The sequence below is a fragment of the Babylonia areolata genome, chromosome 1, assembly GCF_041734735.1.
Source record: "Babylonia areolata isolate BAREFJ2019XMU chromosome 1, ASM4173473v1, whole genome shotgun sequence".
Lineage (NCBI taxonomy): Eukaryota > Metazoa > Mollusca > Gastropoda > Neogastropoda > Buccinidae > Babylonia > Babylonia areolata.
The window spans coordinates 82095333-82112225 of NC_134876.1; the positions used below are offsets into that span (position 1 = coordinate 82095333).

General features: G+C 39.3%; 1 protein-coding gene across 8 annotated transcripts in view; it reads right to left on the reverse strand.

Annotated features, from left to right (window-relative positions):
- LOC143288169 (uncharacterized) overlaps positions 1 to 14080 on the reverse strand; it is a 64527-nt gene extending 50447 nt beyond the window's left edge. For 3 of the 8 annotated variants that reach the window (XM_076596492.1, XM_076596475.1, XM_076596483.1), the window contains exons 1-5: positions 13468 to 14080; positions 12311 to 12467; positions 6561 to 6588; positions 4064 to 4181; positions 1032 to 1061 (exon numbers count right to left, since the gene is read on the reverse strand). In XM_076596492.1, the coding sequence (XP_076452607.1) occupies positions 1032 to 1061; positions 4064 to 4181; positions 6561 to 6588; positions 12311 to 12467; positions 13468 to 13827 (693 nt within the window). In that variant the 5' untranslated portion in view covers positions 13828 to 14080. The remainder of the gene's footprint in view (positions 1 to 1031; positions 1062 to 4063; positions 4182 to 6560; positions 6589 to 12310; positions 12468 to 13467) is intronic. The other 5 variants (XM_076596518.1, XM_076596509.1, XM_076596534.1 and 2 more) reach the window with 3 other exon arrangements.
- Positions 14081 to 16893: the final 2813 nt, after the last annotated feature.

The following is a 16893-nucleotide window of genomic DNA, read 5'->3' on the forward strand; positions in this document are numbered from 1 at the left end:
ACAATGTGGATGATTATGAATATTTTCTGTAAGAGTAAAGAATTTTTAAAAATGACAAAGCTTCTATGCATGCACAGTGTAAGTTGTTATAAAAATTGTCTATACAATTTACCACTTGGAGATTAGCAAAATCATGCCACATGCTGCCATTTATAATCTAACGTTAGTTATGTATTACATACCTTATCACAGAATTCAACATGCACGATACAATAAGTGGAGAAAAAAAACTAGGATAGAAAGCCATTAAAAAAAACAACAACAAAAAAAAACCCAATGCTATCTAGCCTGGCTATGCATCAGTGGAATCACTACAGAAGCAAAAGAAAGGGAATAGCATCCAGTGCAACACCCGTGACACCTGAAACAGTGTACTTCATGAAGGACAATGCCTCAATACTCTGGTTCAAAGTCCTTCACATACATTTTGTAAACTTTTTAAGTAACTGGATAATTAAAAATACTCTATTAGCAAATGTCTGATACTAGTCTCCACTTTAAAGTGTTGTTTTTGTGCAACAGCAAGGGGGGAAAAAGGACACAATAGATAAAAGCAGTGCATATACAGGTGGAGTGGGTGGGACAAACTTTAAGCTTTTCCCATCCTGGGGTCACACAGGTTTGTGTCAATGTAAGATGGCAAGGCAGACCACAGTCAGGAACAAAATATTTCAACTTGCTCAATTCAAGTCAAAGCAATTATGTGACACTGAAGTAAGAAAAAAATATACATAGGACAAATTCTTCAGAAGTATTCTGCAACACAGTGTATAGTGAATAGGATCAGCTCCAGCATAAAAGTTTTCACTTGAATCCAGCAAGCTATCCAAAACTTTTTTCTTTAGCTTCAGTTATAAATGTAGTATTGAAAACTTTTAAGAAAGCAAATATATTCCTTAATCAGTAAATGCAACAACAACAACAGCGAAATCAGGATGAAAGAGAACACTGCTTGCTGCAGGTAAAATAGGCTGAAATCTATAAACAAGGAAAAGTAAGCAGTATGGTAGGATCACACAGTACATATATACCTTTTCAAATTTGTTAGCCCCAGCCATTTCCTGTAAACATTACTGGTTGGATTAAACAGATTTGGGTATTCCTTTCTCCCTTACCACCTTCCCCATCCACCCCCAACCCCACAATAACACAATATTTTCAAGTGTCCACTGCTTTTACATTTCTTTGGTGGTGGTTTGAGTAAGAGTATGCTTGTAAGTGAAAAGCAAGAAAAGGGAGGGATGGAGAGAGAGAGGGAGGGGGAGAGAAAGAGAGAGAGAGGGGGAAGAGGAGAGAGATAGATCATAAATGATCAAATAAATGAATTCTTATTTTCCAATATTGGGTAGAGATATTATTTATTAGCACACCGGCCGACTTAATATCTGCCGTTGTTTTGACTCACAGATGTATACACAAATAGACACGAGTGAGAGTGTGTGTGTCAACCTTTAATATATTATACAACATCAACAGAAATGTACCCAAGTCAGTCAGTCCTAGGACAGAAGGATTTGCACTGAACCAGCACTGAAGCCTTCTACAACCAGTCTGCACACAGCACTTCACCACAACCCACTGCCACTAGGTGCAAGGACATGAAATATGATAGGCCTACATAAGCCATTGCTATGCCAGAGATATTCTAGAGCAAATTCCTCAGACACGAACAATGTGGGTCATTTGCACACACTAGTACTAGCAGAAGTACAGCACTACCCAGGTAAGCCTTTTGTGTGTATGTATGTTTGCGCCAGTGTGAGAATAAACGTGTGTGTGTGTGTGTGTGTGCGTGTGTGTGTGTGTGTGTGTGAGAGAGAGAGAGAGAGAGAGAGAGAGAGAGAGAGAGAGAGAGAGAGAGAGAGAGAGAGAGAGCATATGAGTAAGTGTGTGTCAGTGTATATAATTATATTATGCACCACAGAATGTCAATCTGTGCATGCGTGCATGTTTGTGACTGTGTGCACAATGCATATGTGTCTGTTTGTGTAAAACCTGACAATTGAGGCTATATCAAATAACAGGAAAGGTTTAAAAAAAAAAAATAAAAAAAAAAAAAAAAAAAAGATGTGAGGATGATCCGAGCTCCCCTTCCTTTGAAAGTTTTTTTTTTTTTTTTTTTTTTTTTTTTAAGTCAAATTGAATTCTATAGCATTCTGATAGAAAGCATTCTAAATGGCTTGACCATCAATTTGGCACATTCATTTTCTCTGTAAATGAAAATACTTTGAAATTTTGGTCTTTAAATAAATATTAGTGTCATCACATACCAGTACTCTGCCAAAAGTGCAGGCATTTTCGTGTTAGTATATTCCCCTAATGTTTTTTCTACTTAGTACATCAATCAAACATGCCATACAGAATCAGAGATATAAACAATATATTTGAACTGAAAGTGAATTTCCCTGTTTAAAATAATATGAGTGAGTGAGTGCGTGAGTGAGAGAGAGTGTGTGTGTGTATGTGCGTGCACAGGCCTTAGAGAGTAGTGTGTGTGGTGTGCTTTAAGGGTGTGTGTGTGTGTGTGTGTGTGTGTGTGTGTGTGTTGTGTGTGTGTGTGTGTGTGTGTGTGTGTGTGTGTGTGTGTGTGCATCCTCATAAAGCTGTGTATCATGAATGCATTTATTTTCTTGTAGTTATTTGCATGTGTATGAATGTATCAGTTTATATGCTCCATCCTGAGAATTAGTTAAAATGCTCCATTTGCACAGAGTGAATCCAAAATCTAACTATAAAAAAAGAAAGAAAAAAAGATTCCAATAACATCTGCTCCTGTCAACCATGCACCATGATACAAAACCAACAGTGAAAGTTTAATCAACACATGCATTTGCATGGACACAAACTGACACAGAATGCTACACCATGCATTCGGCGTGGAGAACTGAAAGAGAAAGGAGGATGTAAGCCCGACCGGTGGAACATGCCGCATGAAAACCCCCAGGAACTGTAGTGTAAAAATGACAATCCAAACACCCACTACACACACCAGTCATTCATGGTTCAGCAAGCAATATTACTACTGCCTGAGCTTGACAAACAGTTCAATGTTGTCACAGAGAACAAACAACCATATGGAATTGGTTTGGTTTTATATGGAATTGGTCTGTTTTTACTGCAAGACTTGTGGCTGGTTCTATAATCTGAACTTTCCAAAGAATCCACCTCTCAGCTTCAGTTCTCCCACCCACAAAGAAAAAAAGAAAGAAAAAAAAACAAGAAAAAAGAAAATCGGACAGGAAACATACTTTTCTTTTTTTTTTCTTCTTCTTCTTTCTGTTTGCTGGTGTGCTGTGACAACACCTGTCCAGCTTGTCAAACTCAGTTGTTGGAATACAGAGTCAGGCAATACAAGCAAAAGATCCACTACATACATGTGAACAGTGAATGAACCTGCCCACAGGTGACAGCCAGTCAAAACAGGTGTACTACAAGGTGGCTCTAGGGCACCAGACTGAACACACCACGAGCACAGTGTGTTGATACATGAAGATGGATGATGATATGAGACAACCGACCCTTCAAAACTTGAACAATGATTCACACACACACTGCCATGGGTGCACAGGGGTTCTCATTCACCAGAGCTGGGATGGAACATTTCCACCGTTCTTTTTTTTTTTTTTTTAATTCAAAAAAGTATTAAAATGAAAACAATATACTTTTTTTATTCTTTCTTTTTTTCACAATACATGTAGTATCAAAATGAAAACGATCCCTTCTTTCTGTTTAATTCCTTTTTGTTCACTAAATTATCAAATGAAAAAACATTCTTTCTTCTGAAGTCTTTTTTTTTTTTTTTTAGTTAAGTATCAAAATTAAACTTTTCTTTTCTAAATTCTTTTTTTCATCAAAGTATCAAAATGAAAACAACATTCTTTCTTTCTTTTGAAATCTTTTTTATTTTCCTTGACAGAGGTACCAAAATGAAAAAGGTTTTGAGGACCAAAATGAAAAAGGTTTTCACAAGACTTATTCAGATAAAAAAAAAAAGTGAAGAAACATCCTTAACACCCATGACAGTGGACAAAAAAGCAGTGAAGACTGCGAATGAGGTGCTGACCGTGACTTGCTGGACGCTGGAGACAGAGGAACGGTTCTGACGGGACGAGGCCGCCACATAGGCCAGGTACTGAATCACCTTCTTCGTGTTCTCTGTCTTGCCTGCGCCCGACTCCCCTCTGAACACACAAGCATCAGCTGATCAGTCATTCATACCAGTCACACTGAACCAAACAATTAGCAGCAATGATGTGCACTCTGATCTGCTGTTTGTTTATGATGTATTATTACAGTAGTGTTTATGACAGTTAGAACTCAGATCTGCAGTTTTTTTAGGATGTATCTTCTGTTGCTTTTTTTCTCTGTCGTGCCTGCACCCGACTCCCATCTGAACACACAAGCATCAGCTGATCAGTCATTCATACCAGTCACACTGAACCAAACAATTAGCAGCAATGATGTGCACTCTGATCTGCTGTTTGTTTATGATGTATTATTACAGCAGTGTGTATGAAGGTGTTCAGATCTGCAGTTTTTTTTATATGATGTATCATCTGTTGTTTTTCTCTGTCTTGCCCACTCCTGACTCCCTTTTGAACAAAGCTGATATGTCACTCATACTGGTCACACTGAACCAAATAATCAGCAGCAATGATGTGCACTCTGATCTGCGGTTCATGTACATGGCAGTGCAGGGGTGGGGGGTGGGGTGGGGTGTTCTGTACAGTGTTCACTTTTCTGGGTGTTTTTCAGCTTCTGAAGTTAAACTCTTCTGGGTTTTCTTTTCCCAACTTCTTTCTCTTTCAGGCATCAAGTTAAATAGTTAATGTTGTCTTATAATAAAGAAAAAAACAAAATGTTTTGTGGCTGCCTTCTCTACCACATGAAAAATAATGAACACTAGAAAATTTGTAAACAACTCTTTCCGAATCCACCATGCATTTCACCAAAACAACTTATATATATATATATATATATATATATATATATATATATATATATATATATATATATATATATAAAAATAGCTATCAATCATTTCTCATCATAAACACCATTTGACAAAAATTGTGCAAACTGTTATTTTCAGGCATTCTGTTCTTTGTAATAATTAAGCCATGCCATAAAAGAAATGTTTGCATACTGTAATCTTGGGGGGGGGGGGGGTGTTCTTACAATCTGTCTACAACTAAGTGAAACATTACCAAGACAAGCTGGGACCCTGAACACCAGCTCCCAGACCCCTCCCACCTCTCCCTAAACATCCAATGTAAACAGACTAACAAGGGCCAGCAGGGAAAGAGCAACCTATCATCAGTGTCAACAACCGAAGCACCAGCAATATCATCCACCTTATCACCTCTCTCTCTCTCTCTTTTTTTTTCTTCTCCTCACAGCCAGAGCCATTACCAAGGAGAAGAGAAAGTAGGGAGAGGGCCAGCCTAACTGGTACTAAAAAAAAAAGCCTGCAGCCTGGCCAGAAATAGCATGGCAGCAGATGTTGGGGATGGGGAAGGTAGAGGGCCGTCCTGAAGGCATGTTGAGCCTTGAAGCCATGTTCATCTCTTAATCTGCTGCTGTTATCAGTGTCAGTGTACCATCATCAGTGTGAACCCATTCACTCTCACTTTGGGAAAAGGAAACTTGCCTCCATGTATTATTATATTTCACTACAGTTCCTCACCATTTCACCTCACCCTGCCACCAGCAGTACACCTCATCCAATAAATGTATCATACATCATTCCAATAGTGATCCTTTGAATTTTTCATGTTCATTAGTTTAAATCTTATCAAAAGCAGCCCTGATGTATGCACACAAAAAAGTGATTCTCTCTCTCTCTCTCTCTCTCTATATATATATATATATATCCACACACACCCACAGTCACACACACACACACACCATCACATCATTTTTCAGTTCAACTGCTGTGAAAAAGATACATATGCAATGATCCACAATCTGAAAAAGCACTAGGCCAATCTGACATAAACTGCACAAACAGAAATAGGACATGCATTCACCTGAAGTAAAATGAGCTTTTTTTCTGCTTTTTTTCATATTTCAAATGCTTCCACCACTCACACTGATTGAGCATCAAGGTCATACAGGAAACCTGTACTTTTGGAATTTCTCAAAAAAAATATTGAGAAGCAAGAAATCAATTCTGAAGTTGAAGGCAGCTGATACAGTCATTATTTCAAAGGTGGGATATATCAATTACATAAACTTCTTAAGTGGTCTTTCTTGTGGTCATGAATGAAGGTAGCAGTTATTAGAGAGTAGGGGAGGGGTGTACCTGTAGGCTTTCATTGTTTCAATGACTATGACTATGACAATATCAGTAACAATCAATGTCAGATATACCGAACCTAGAAAATCATAACCTCTCTATACAGCATAACCCTCTTTTAATTTGTAACAGTCTTTTAGTTTTAACAAGCAAAAATCATCATAAGTGTGTTTAATCATTTCAACTTTTTCTCATGATAAACATTTCAAATCTTACATGAAAATTGAAATACACTTTGATTATCTAACCGTTGTATACTCACGTGCACAAGATTGACTGGTCTTCTCGATCTGCAAACAAATGATCAAGACCTCATCAAAAATTGCCTCCATTAATTTAAATCATTTATAACATGCATATGTGTGTGTGTGTGTGTGTGTGTGTGTGTGTGTGTGTGTGAATGCAGACTTTCTTGTGTGTGTGTGTGTGTGTGTGTGTGTGTGTGTGTGTGTGTGTGTGTGTGTGTGTGTGAATGCAGACTTTCTTGTGTGTGTGTACATGTATGATGTTTACACTAAAACTATTAACAACAAGAGCTCTCCTCAATCAAATTTCTATGAACTGTAGTCCCCCCAAAAAACTTGTCTAGCAGACAGGTCATTTCCTGTATATATATATATATATATATATATATATATATATATATTTGTACTCCACTCAAGCAAAGTGGAGCCAGGGAGGTAAAAAAAAAAAAACAACAACAAAAACAGCTGACCAAGAGAGGCAAAGCTTTCGAGACCCATGTATAAAACAGCAAACTCTTAATCCACCACACAAACTTCAGAAAAGAAGAGAGAAGAAAAACAAAAAGCAAAAAACAAAAACAGAAAACAGCAAAGCAGGGCATCACCTCACAACAGGACTGTTGAAGGGGGGAGGATGGAGAGTTGACCTGGCAGTTGGCAAGAATGCAATTATCATTGTGCAAGCTGATTATATTTCTCTTCTGGATACACTGATAAATTAAACTCTGCATACTGACTGCTCGTCTGTCTTTCTTCCCTTCTGATCATGTGCAGGTATTGTGCTGTAATATACTGTTTCATCATTTTCTAATTTACTTAACCAGTTAAAAAATCTCCACTTCTCTTAGTCTTATCAGTTACACTGCCTGGTTTGGTGTTTCAACTGTTTCTCTGCATCACAAAGTTCAGCAGAAACTTTCTGATGTCTTTTCAGTTATATTGGCACACTTCTTTAAAAAAAATTAAAAAAAAAAAAACTTTTGATATATGTGTGTGTGTGTGTGTGTGTGTGTGTGTGTGTGTGTGTGTGTGTGTGTGTTTCCATTTTGTGTTACATAAAATATATCTACTTTACCTTTTGGAATCAAAGCCTTTGGGAACATCAAACTTCCAACAAAAGTATCACAAAGTAAGCATCGTTGGAGCATTAAGTTTTCATAAAGGATAAAGTCTACACATGTGCATTACATGTACTATTAGATTTAGAATCAAACATCATGCACACTAATTCATTCATGGCTGGCAACATTACTCTTGAGAAAATGATTCTTAAATCTGTGGTTGTGGTTTTTCTTTCTAGTTTCTTTCTTTCTTTTTTCTTTTTCTTTTTTGTAACAGTGCCACTGCCATTTTTCTTTTTTCTTTTTTTTATTGTATGTACATGGTACACAGTACAGTAAGTAAAGTATTCTACCATATACAAAGTGTGCTTCACTGCTTGTATATATTTTTTTTTCTTCAAGGTGTTTAACAATGTCCAATCAGTACTACTGTCAAAAAATGTCTCCCAGAATACCTGCAAGACTAAAACCACTAGTGACTGATGTTCAAGATTTGTGAGCTTTGCAGTGTTGGCCTTCACTTCAACACACCACCTGATTAAGCCAATCCCTTTCCCAACCTGAACATATCGATTATCAAGGATGTAAAGTATTTCATCTGCAAAGTTGGAGTGGTTTTTTTTTGTGTGTATGTGTGTGTGTATGTGTGTGTGTGTGTGTGTGTGTGGGGGGGGGGGGGTGGACTCGTGCATGTATATATATATATATATATGTATATATATATATATATATATATATATATATATATACATGTGCATGTGTGGACTGTGTGTGTGTGTGTGTGTGTGTGTGTGTGTACTCTGTGTGTGTGTGTGTGTGTGTGTGTGTGTGTGTGTGTGTGTGTGTGTGTGTGTGTGTGTGTGTGTGTGTGTGTGTGTGTGTGTGTGTGTGTGTGTGTGTGTGTGTGTGTGTCTCCACATGTGTGTATTCTAGCACTTGCATTTTCTTATCACTATTGCTGGTATTGTTGTCACTATCAAAACAGTACTAAAATAATCTTAACCTTACTAAGACTCTCTCAGTGAATTCATTTTTATTGCTGGTATTGGTAATGATCACCCAAAAATCCTAACAGTGATCCGGTAACAACTTTCCACCCTTTATTTTGGTTCTCTTGCATACGGTACTGATATAATACACAGACACACATATACATGCACACAGGTATCTACAGCATACACACACACACACACAGGTATCTATAGCATACACATACACACACACACGCAACTGTGTTTAAAATGCACATACGCACACACACACATACACACACCTGTTGTATTAAAATGCACACACACACACATGCACTCATGAACACACAAACACACACATGCACGCACACACACACACACACACAACCACACACACACAGGTATCTATAGCATACACATACACACACACACGCAACTGTTTAAAATGCACATACGCACACACACACATACACACACCTGTTGTATTAAAATGCACACACACACACATGCACTCATGAACACACAAACACACACATGCACGCACACACACACACACACACATACACACACACACAACCACACACATGTATGTACCGTATGTATACACAAATGGACATGTTCAGTTCCCTTTCACATTCACACAACACAGGTTACACACAAACACACTAAAACAGTAAAAGTAATACTAGAGAAATAGTTGTATACACAAACACAATCAGTCTAGAAAGCAGGGTTGTGTGGCACATTCTGAGATAGGAAACACTGTCTGCAGTCATCTAAGGAATTCTACCATAGCTCTCCAAACTGATTCATCTAAACCCTCATGTCGCAAACCACGTCACTGTCATCCTAGCTATTTTTAAGTACCATTGCAACTCTATGTGTCACAGTTTCATTTTATCAAAATGCCTGGAGGGTTCAGAACAGCCAGAGCTGTATCCCCCAACACCAGCCAGTGTGTGTGTCACACAGCATAGGAAGGTCAAAGCTTCCTTGCCCTGGCTCTAATCACTAGAGATGACTCACTCTTCCCTTCCCTCCCCAGCTCCCCCTCCCCTCTTCCTCCCTACAACCCCACTGGCTTTGTCACTTGAACGGCTGCCTGGGTGGTTGTAACTGTGGTCCAGAAGCCAGGAGAGAGAGACAGAGCTAGGCTAGAGAGACAGAGCTAGGCTGTCGAAGTTGACAATGGAGTTCCACCACTCCTCCCCTTCACTCCACCCTCTCCTCCTTCCCCTCTTTTGTCTCCTACCTAACTCCTCCTGGCCCTATCCTCCAAACAATCAGCCACCTTCCTCTCCTTCCCCAACCCCCTTTTTTTTTCAATTACAGAATGTATAGTTCTGTTTGTAGCGCAATCCGATCTTTTCTTTCGAGTCAAAAATAGCTTCCTTTTCCACCTTTGTGACTGAGTCGACTTTGTTTGCACCTGTGCAACATAGACACACATGAGTATTAAATTTTCTCTTCTTTTTATTTTAATGAGTCTTCTCACAGATGAATGTTTCACTACCATCCAACCTTCTGTTGTCTTTCTTAAAACTGAACTGGGTTGGTTGCTTTCCCTTTGTATTCAAACACACTACATCACTAGATGACTTGTAAACTGGTGTCAAATTCAAAACATACTGCCACCTTTTGAGAGCTAGAAATACATTAAGTAACATCTGTCTGATCTTGTACTGACAGTGGTCAATACATTATTGAATAATAAGTAGTATTTACTTTAAATTTAAATACTTCTACCACACCAGAATGCAAAATTCTAAAACATAATGTGAAAATGTATTTATAGTCCTTTTCTTGATCCTGTGTAAAACAAACTGATTAATCAAACTGAGAATATATGGAGCATGACAGCTTAGTCAGTAACTTAGTGGTTAGACTAGCAACAGCTTTTTCAACCAAAAGGCTCTGGATTCAAACCCTTAAAAATGAGGGTGAAAACAAAAATTTTCCTTTGTTTTTCCTTTAGTTTAATGCCCAAAAAGGTGGAGACCATGTGTTTAGCTGTTTGCAGTGTTACTGCCCAAACTCCCTTCCTATGATCATGCTTCAATCTATATATTATATCATATAAGACCTTAAATTCATTTAATGACAAGTTGAATGGATGCTGTGGCTTCTGACAAGAATCACATAGAGGACACACACACACACACACACACACACACACACACACACACACACACAGTGTACATACACAAGACTTTTTTTAAGATATTGAGACACACACTAACAAAGACCGTACACACAAAACATACTCAGTCACACATAAGTGGACACACACACACAAATATACACAAAACACACACATACATATGTATATATTATATGGGTTTTTTTTCTTCTTCTTTTTATCATACATGTACACAGTGTACACACTGAACAAATGCACAAGAGACATGCGAATGTATACAACATACACACTCACACACTCAACTGCGCACAAGAACATAAACACAGGACACAAACACATCTGCATACACATGCACACTCAAGTGCCAACTTCCTTTTCACACACAATTTGTATCGGCAAATTCTACTTCACTAGTTCAAAGCAGTTATTTTCCCTGAAACTGTTATCTCCACTTCACAAATTAGACTTGGGATCAGCCTGGATTATCCTTTATCATCACAACAGCTAATGGCGGTGTTATCTAGTTTTTTTTTCTAGAGTTGATTGTTTTGCTTAAGAATCTATTTATTATGTCTGCTCCAGTTACTGACAGTTGGGACAGACACATTACCATCAGTTTAAACTTTCCTAACAATAAATTGAATAATCCATATTATTTTAAGTAGTACATGATAATAACTAAACATACTTTTTTCCCCAACAATTTCATCTTTACTGTGACTTCTTTTCATTTCATCTGAGTTAAATAGATCTGAATGCTGTTTTTATTCTGTTTTGCTTTTTAGTATTGGGTTTTTATTTTAGGAAGTGTGTGTTTGTGTGTTCTGACTTCCAGTTCATGTTACACTGTACAATTAGTGAAGCAGATTTGGGCTGATATCAATTATAATATATAAATTTATGTCCAACACGATCTTTATATATGACTGTGAACAACTTGTAGCTGGTGACCTTTGCTCAGGTGCTCACAAAGGCCAAACAGTTTTTACAGTACTGATCACAATTTGGCAAGTGTGTTTGATTGAACACCACAAAGTAGGTAAAGACTATGGCAACTGTGACAGAGCAAAAACAACTCAAGTATGATTGTATACCATGCATTATCCTTTACACAGATCTGATACTGGTGGGCATTATACTTCATGTTCATGTAACAGCCTACACATGCACAAGTCTATTTCTGTAATCTGAAAAATGATTCAACTATTTCAAGATGACGCTAGCAAATGGCAACAAGGTGTGTGCAAAAACAGTCTTATGCTTGTTCTTGGTGTGTTTGACAGCTGAGTGGTTTGATAAGGTATGATAGAGACATTCCTCTTTCCATACATGATACATGTATTTCATTCAACATTGTTGTCCATGCCTCCCTCCACCACCTCACTTCCATTTTTATTTACTTGTTGCTTTGTGAGTGTGTTGCATTTGTTGAGTGTGTCTCTGTGTTTGGTAATAGGCAGTGATGTGCAAGGATCAGTGAATGACCACCACCACAATAATTACTTGTCTTTCAGTCTGAACACTGGTCCAGTAAAATATTGTTTTGCCTTTATAACATATACAATATTAGAGTATACTAAAAACTGAACACTTACCTTGCAACATAGATCTGTAAGCTGAGTCTGCAATGGCATAGACGTGTGGTGGTATTTCATGTCGTTTCTTCCCTTTGTACAATTCAATCACTTTGTCTGTGTAGATTGGTAGCCTCTTGTAAGGATTTACAACAACACAAAAAAGTCCAGAGTAGGTCTGTAGACAAAACAAAACAGAACACATTTATTTAACATACAACTTTACAAGAAAAGCGAAATGATAAAAACAAAACAATACTGACAGAAACAAAAACGAGTTAACAGCTATTCATTTAATGTCCTTAAACTCATTTAATATCACATTCATACACATGCACACACATGCACTCGGGTATATATGCATTGACGATATACTCATAAGCACAAACATCCACTCATGACAATTCCGCCACACATTTGAAAATTCATGTTTCTGTCTTCTAATGAGTTCTATGTGAACAACTGGTGTCTTGAAAAAATATTACAATACAACTTGTAAAGTGAAAATGCGGCATCTTGTTTTCTGCATCATAGGAGGTGTATGCAATGGTGTCTACACACACACAATCACACGTGTGTGTGTGGGTTGGCATCTCTGTCTGCATGCCATAATGAATGTATGCAAATTGCATGATGTGGGCATGGGCGTGTGTATAGCGCAAACTTCCACAAAAATTCAGTATTTTAACAAGTGACTTGTATTTTCTGGTAGCACTGATGAAACTGCTTCGTTCACACTGTTTTTAATCCTTTCATTCAATAATGGGATTTAAATACTTATTCAGTTATTGAGCAGAAAGGGGCAACAATACCAGCGTTAACACTGTCATCCCTGAAATTTATATTGGTGTCACTTTTAACTTTGTCACTTGAGCTTTAATGGGGATTTACTGTCAGTGTATAATTACAGGGATAACTGTCAAGGCCTGACTAAGCGCGTTGGGTTACGCTGCTGGTCAGGCATCTGCTTGGCAGATGTGGTGTAGCGTATATGGATTTGTCCGAACGCAGTGACGCCTCCTTGAGCTACTGAAACTGAAACTGTCAACGTTAAACTTCGACTAGGCTGCACACAGCAAACGGGCAGATTACATCAGTGAAACTCGTCTGCTCTCAGCTGTAGCAGACGACCAAACATTTCAGTACAAAAAACCTGGGCGTCCTTCAAACATACTTACATAAATCAACCCCGAATAGTATCTGTCTTTCAGATTGTGCAACACTGACGCTTCGTTTAAACATGTCAACTCTGCCATGTCCTCAACTTTGTTAAATTTTGGTGGATTCATTTTCTGAATGTCATCTCGGTGCACCAGGGCTCTCTTGCCGCTTTCTTCTATTAGCACCTCGAACTGTTCTCCTTTTTCGCCTCTGACACTGGCGGCAACGAAGCCATTGGTTTCGTCTGGCACCCATAACAATTTTTTGGATGCCCACTCTGCTTGTACAGCTGGATCGTTGATGATACTCCTATCAATTGCCAGGTAACGAAGTTCATTCGCGCTCAGGCCCGCTGCACCTTCGAAATCCGCAGCCATCTTGAATGACTGTCAGTAGGCCTAGCTACGAACCAAATTCGACAACCAGACAGAACACCAAACAGTCACGAAAGCGAAACCACAAAAGTAGAGAATGCAAAGAAAAATCAGCAACAACGCATTGAAAATCACACAGTGTCACTCCACAATGCAAAATCCATTAGATCCTTTCGGGCAAGCAACACACACGGGTTTGTGCAACTTCCAAACTGTGTGTGTGTGATAGGCCGACCAGCTTTCACACTGAGCGGTTGCCGTTATCACGTGACGTATGGGCCGCACTGGCACGCCCGGAGTAAAGCCTGTGTTACAAATAGACCTAATGCCACTTAACTATCCGTCCTTGGGGGCGTTTATTTTCGACCTGATAAAACCAAACCGTCAATATTAAAAGTTTTGTTTTGGTTTGTTGACAATCAACAGATCATTATGAATGACGTCACATATGATGATCTGAACAAACTGCAGCAACGCCAGACCCATGAAAAGAAATGGAATTCCCCACTGTTACGTTTCATTTCCGATGTTGTAGAAGGCTGATGCACTCGCTTGAAGCCCTCCTCACAATTAAAAGGGGTCAGTTCAAAACCAGTGTGTTTATCCAATGATTGAAAATTGCCTCGCTTTTTCAGTCTTTTTTTTTTCCACGAAGCTAATAATTACAATTTCAAATGCTGTATCTTCCCGGTTTTTATGTTCTCAAGTTTGAAATGCAATGATGCAGACGTACAAATTTGAAAAAAAAAAAAAAAAAAAAAAAAAAAGTTTGTACATATAGTTTATGATCACCTTCGATCCGTTATTTATGTGTGCAAGTTAAGTGTGTAGGAACGCACAAGTGAAGAGTGTGAGCCGACTTTTTGTCACAAGTAACCTCAGTGCGCGCGATTGAGCGTTCCACTGCCAGTGAGACTGACTGTGCGTGAACATGCATCCAGTCAGTCAGCGTTTTTGCAACAGGCGCAGTGCATTTCTTCGTCCGTCGTCAGTTGCAGGCGGCCTGCCGCCGGTATGGTGCCTGGGAACGTTAATGACTCGAAACGCCGTTTTGACTTTAATCCACTGGGTTTGGCCCAGAAACTGAACAATCCCCCTTGGTGGAGTTACTGATTTCAAGACAGACCTTTGATTTCTACCCCCAAGTCCCACCCCACCTCTTCCATGATAAAATCACACTTTTTTCTTTCTGTTTTTTTTTTCATCAGTCAAGACAAATCTTTTTTGGGGAGAATTAGAATGACCCATCACATGTCCAAAAAACCTGAGATTCAACTGAAGAGTTATTTCTGGACCAGTAGTGGCATCCGATGACTCCGTGGGGTTTCTTGCAACTTGGCCGGGGTGGGGCACTAGTTCCATCTTATGGGGCATGATCACGGCCGGGCAAATCAAGTTCGTCTCTCGTGTCTTAAAATCATAAATCACGCATATCTACAGGTCTACATGTGATATCCGCGTGCGTGCATGTGCACACACACACACACACACACACACACACACACACACACACACACATATATATATATATATATATATATATGTGTGTGTGTGTGTATGTATGTATGTATGTATGTATGTATAACCACCACTGAAAACCAAACACCATACCGTACCTCAGTCCATTTCTGCCTCCTCTCCTGCCCATGCATTCAACTCGGTGCTCGGGCAGAGCCCGAACATGTCATTCTGAAACGACCCCTCAATGACTGATTTAATCTTCAGTCCTGCAAAGGTGTTGCACGTCGTTGTTGTTCTTGTTTGTTGTTCTCCTCTTTCTTCTTTCCGTTGCACGACCAACATCGACTTGCCGGCCATGATTCTGTCGTGGGTGATGCATCCACGGCTGGGCCGTGTCTCTATAACCCACCGAACACTGGCTGACATGGGTTTCATGATCTTTAACGTGCGTATTTAATCTTCTGCCGTGCGTGCGTATATACACGAAGGGGGTTCAGGTACTTGCAGGTCTTCACATTATGTTGATCTAAGATATCGGAAAAAAAACTCCACCCTTTACCCACCAGGTGCCGTTACCGATATTCGAACCCGGGACCCTCGGATCAGTTGAAAGTCCAACGCTTGTTATTATTGACAGCCCTTCAACACGGCAAACCTGTGCCCCACACCCCTTTTGTTTGACGGCACACACACACACACACACACACACACACACACACACACACACAACACACTGACACACACACACACACACACACACACACACACACACACACACACACACACACACACACACACTGAGAGAGCGGGAAAGGGGGTGAGAGAGAGAGAGAGATGCCCCCTCTATCTTTTTTTAAACGGCGTTGTGTTTTTCATCCTTAATATTTCGAGCTGATGAATCGACGAACGGACGGTACCCACATCTTTATCATTAGCATCATCATTATCTTCATCACAGTCATCAGGAGTAGTAGTCAGTAGTAGTAGTATTGTTGTTCAGTGTTGTTAGTAATGACAACACCCAGCGTTGGGAGAATAACAAACAAGATTATATTCCTTTTGATCCCGGTACACTTGGTAATAAAGACATATTCTATTCTATTCTAACAGACCGTGAAGATGATTATGATCTTGCTGTGTCTCATATGTATACCCGGCAGCACAGAGAATCAGTGGAGCCTCCGATGCTTTTTAACATCTAAAATTTTATTTGAGGGGCTCGCATCACACAGCCAGTCATACGGACATGGTCAACCGTGCGAAAGAATAATTGATGAACAGCTCACTGACGCCATAATGGTAAGTCACATCACGTACTCTGCACAAACTGTTCGACTGGATGAGGTCGTACAGTGTGTGTGTGTGTGTGTGTGTGTGTGTGTGTGTGTGTGTGTGTGTGTGTGTGTGTACCGGACGTACAAACAAGATATCGGTACCAGCAGAAACTGACATTCGTTCATACAACCCACCCTCCCACACGCCTCCTGTCCTGTTGCCTCACCCACCCACCCACACAAACAAACAACTGGGCAGAAATACGGTTTTGACGAAGTGAATGTCCAATATGCTTGATCGCGAATTTGTCCTCATACTCGACATGTTGTGTCG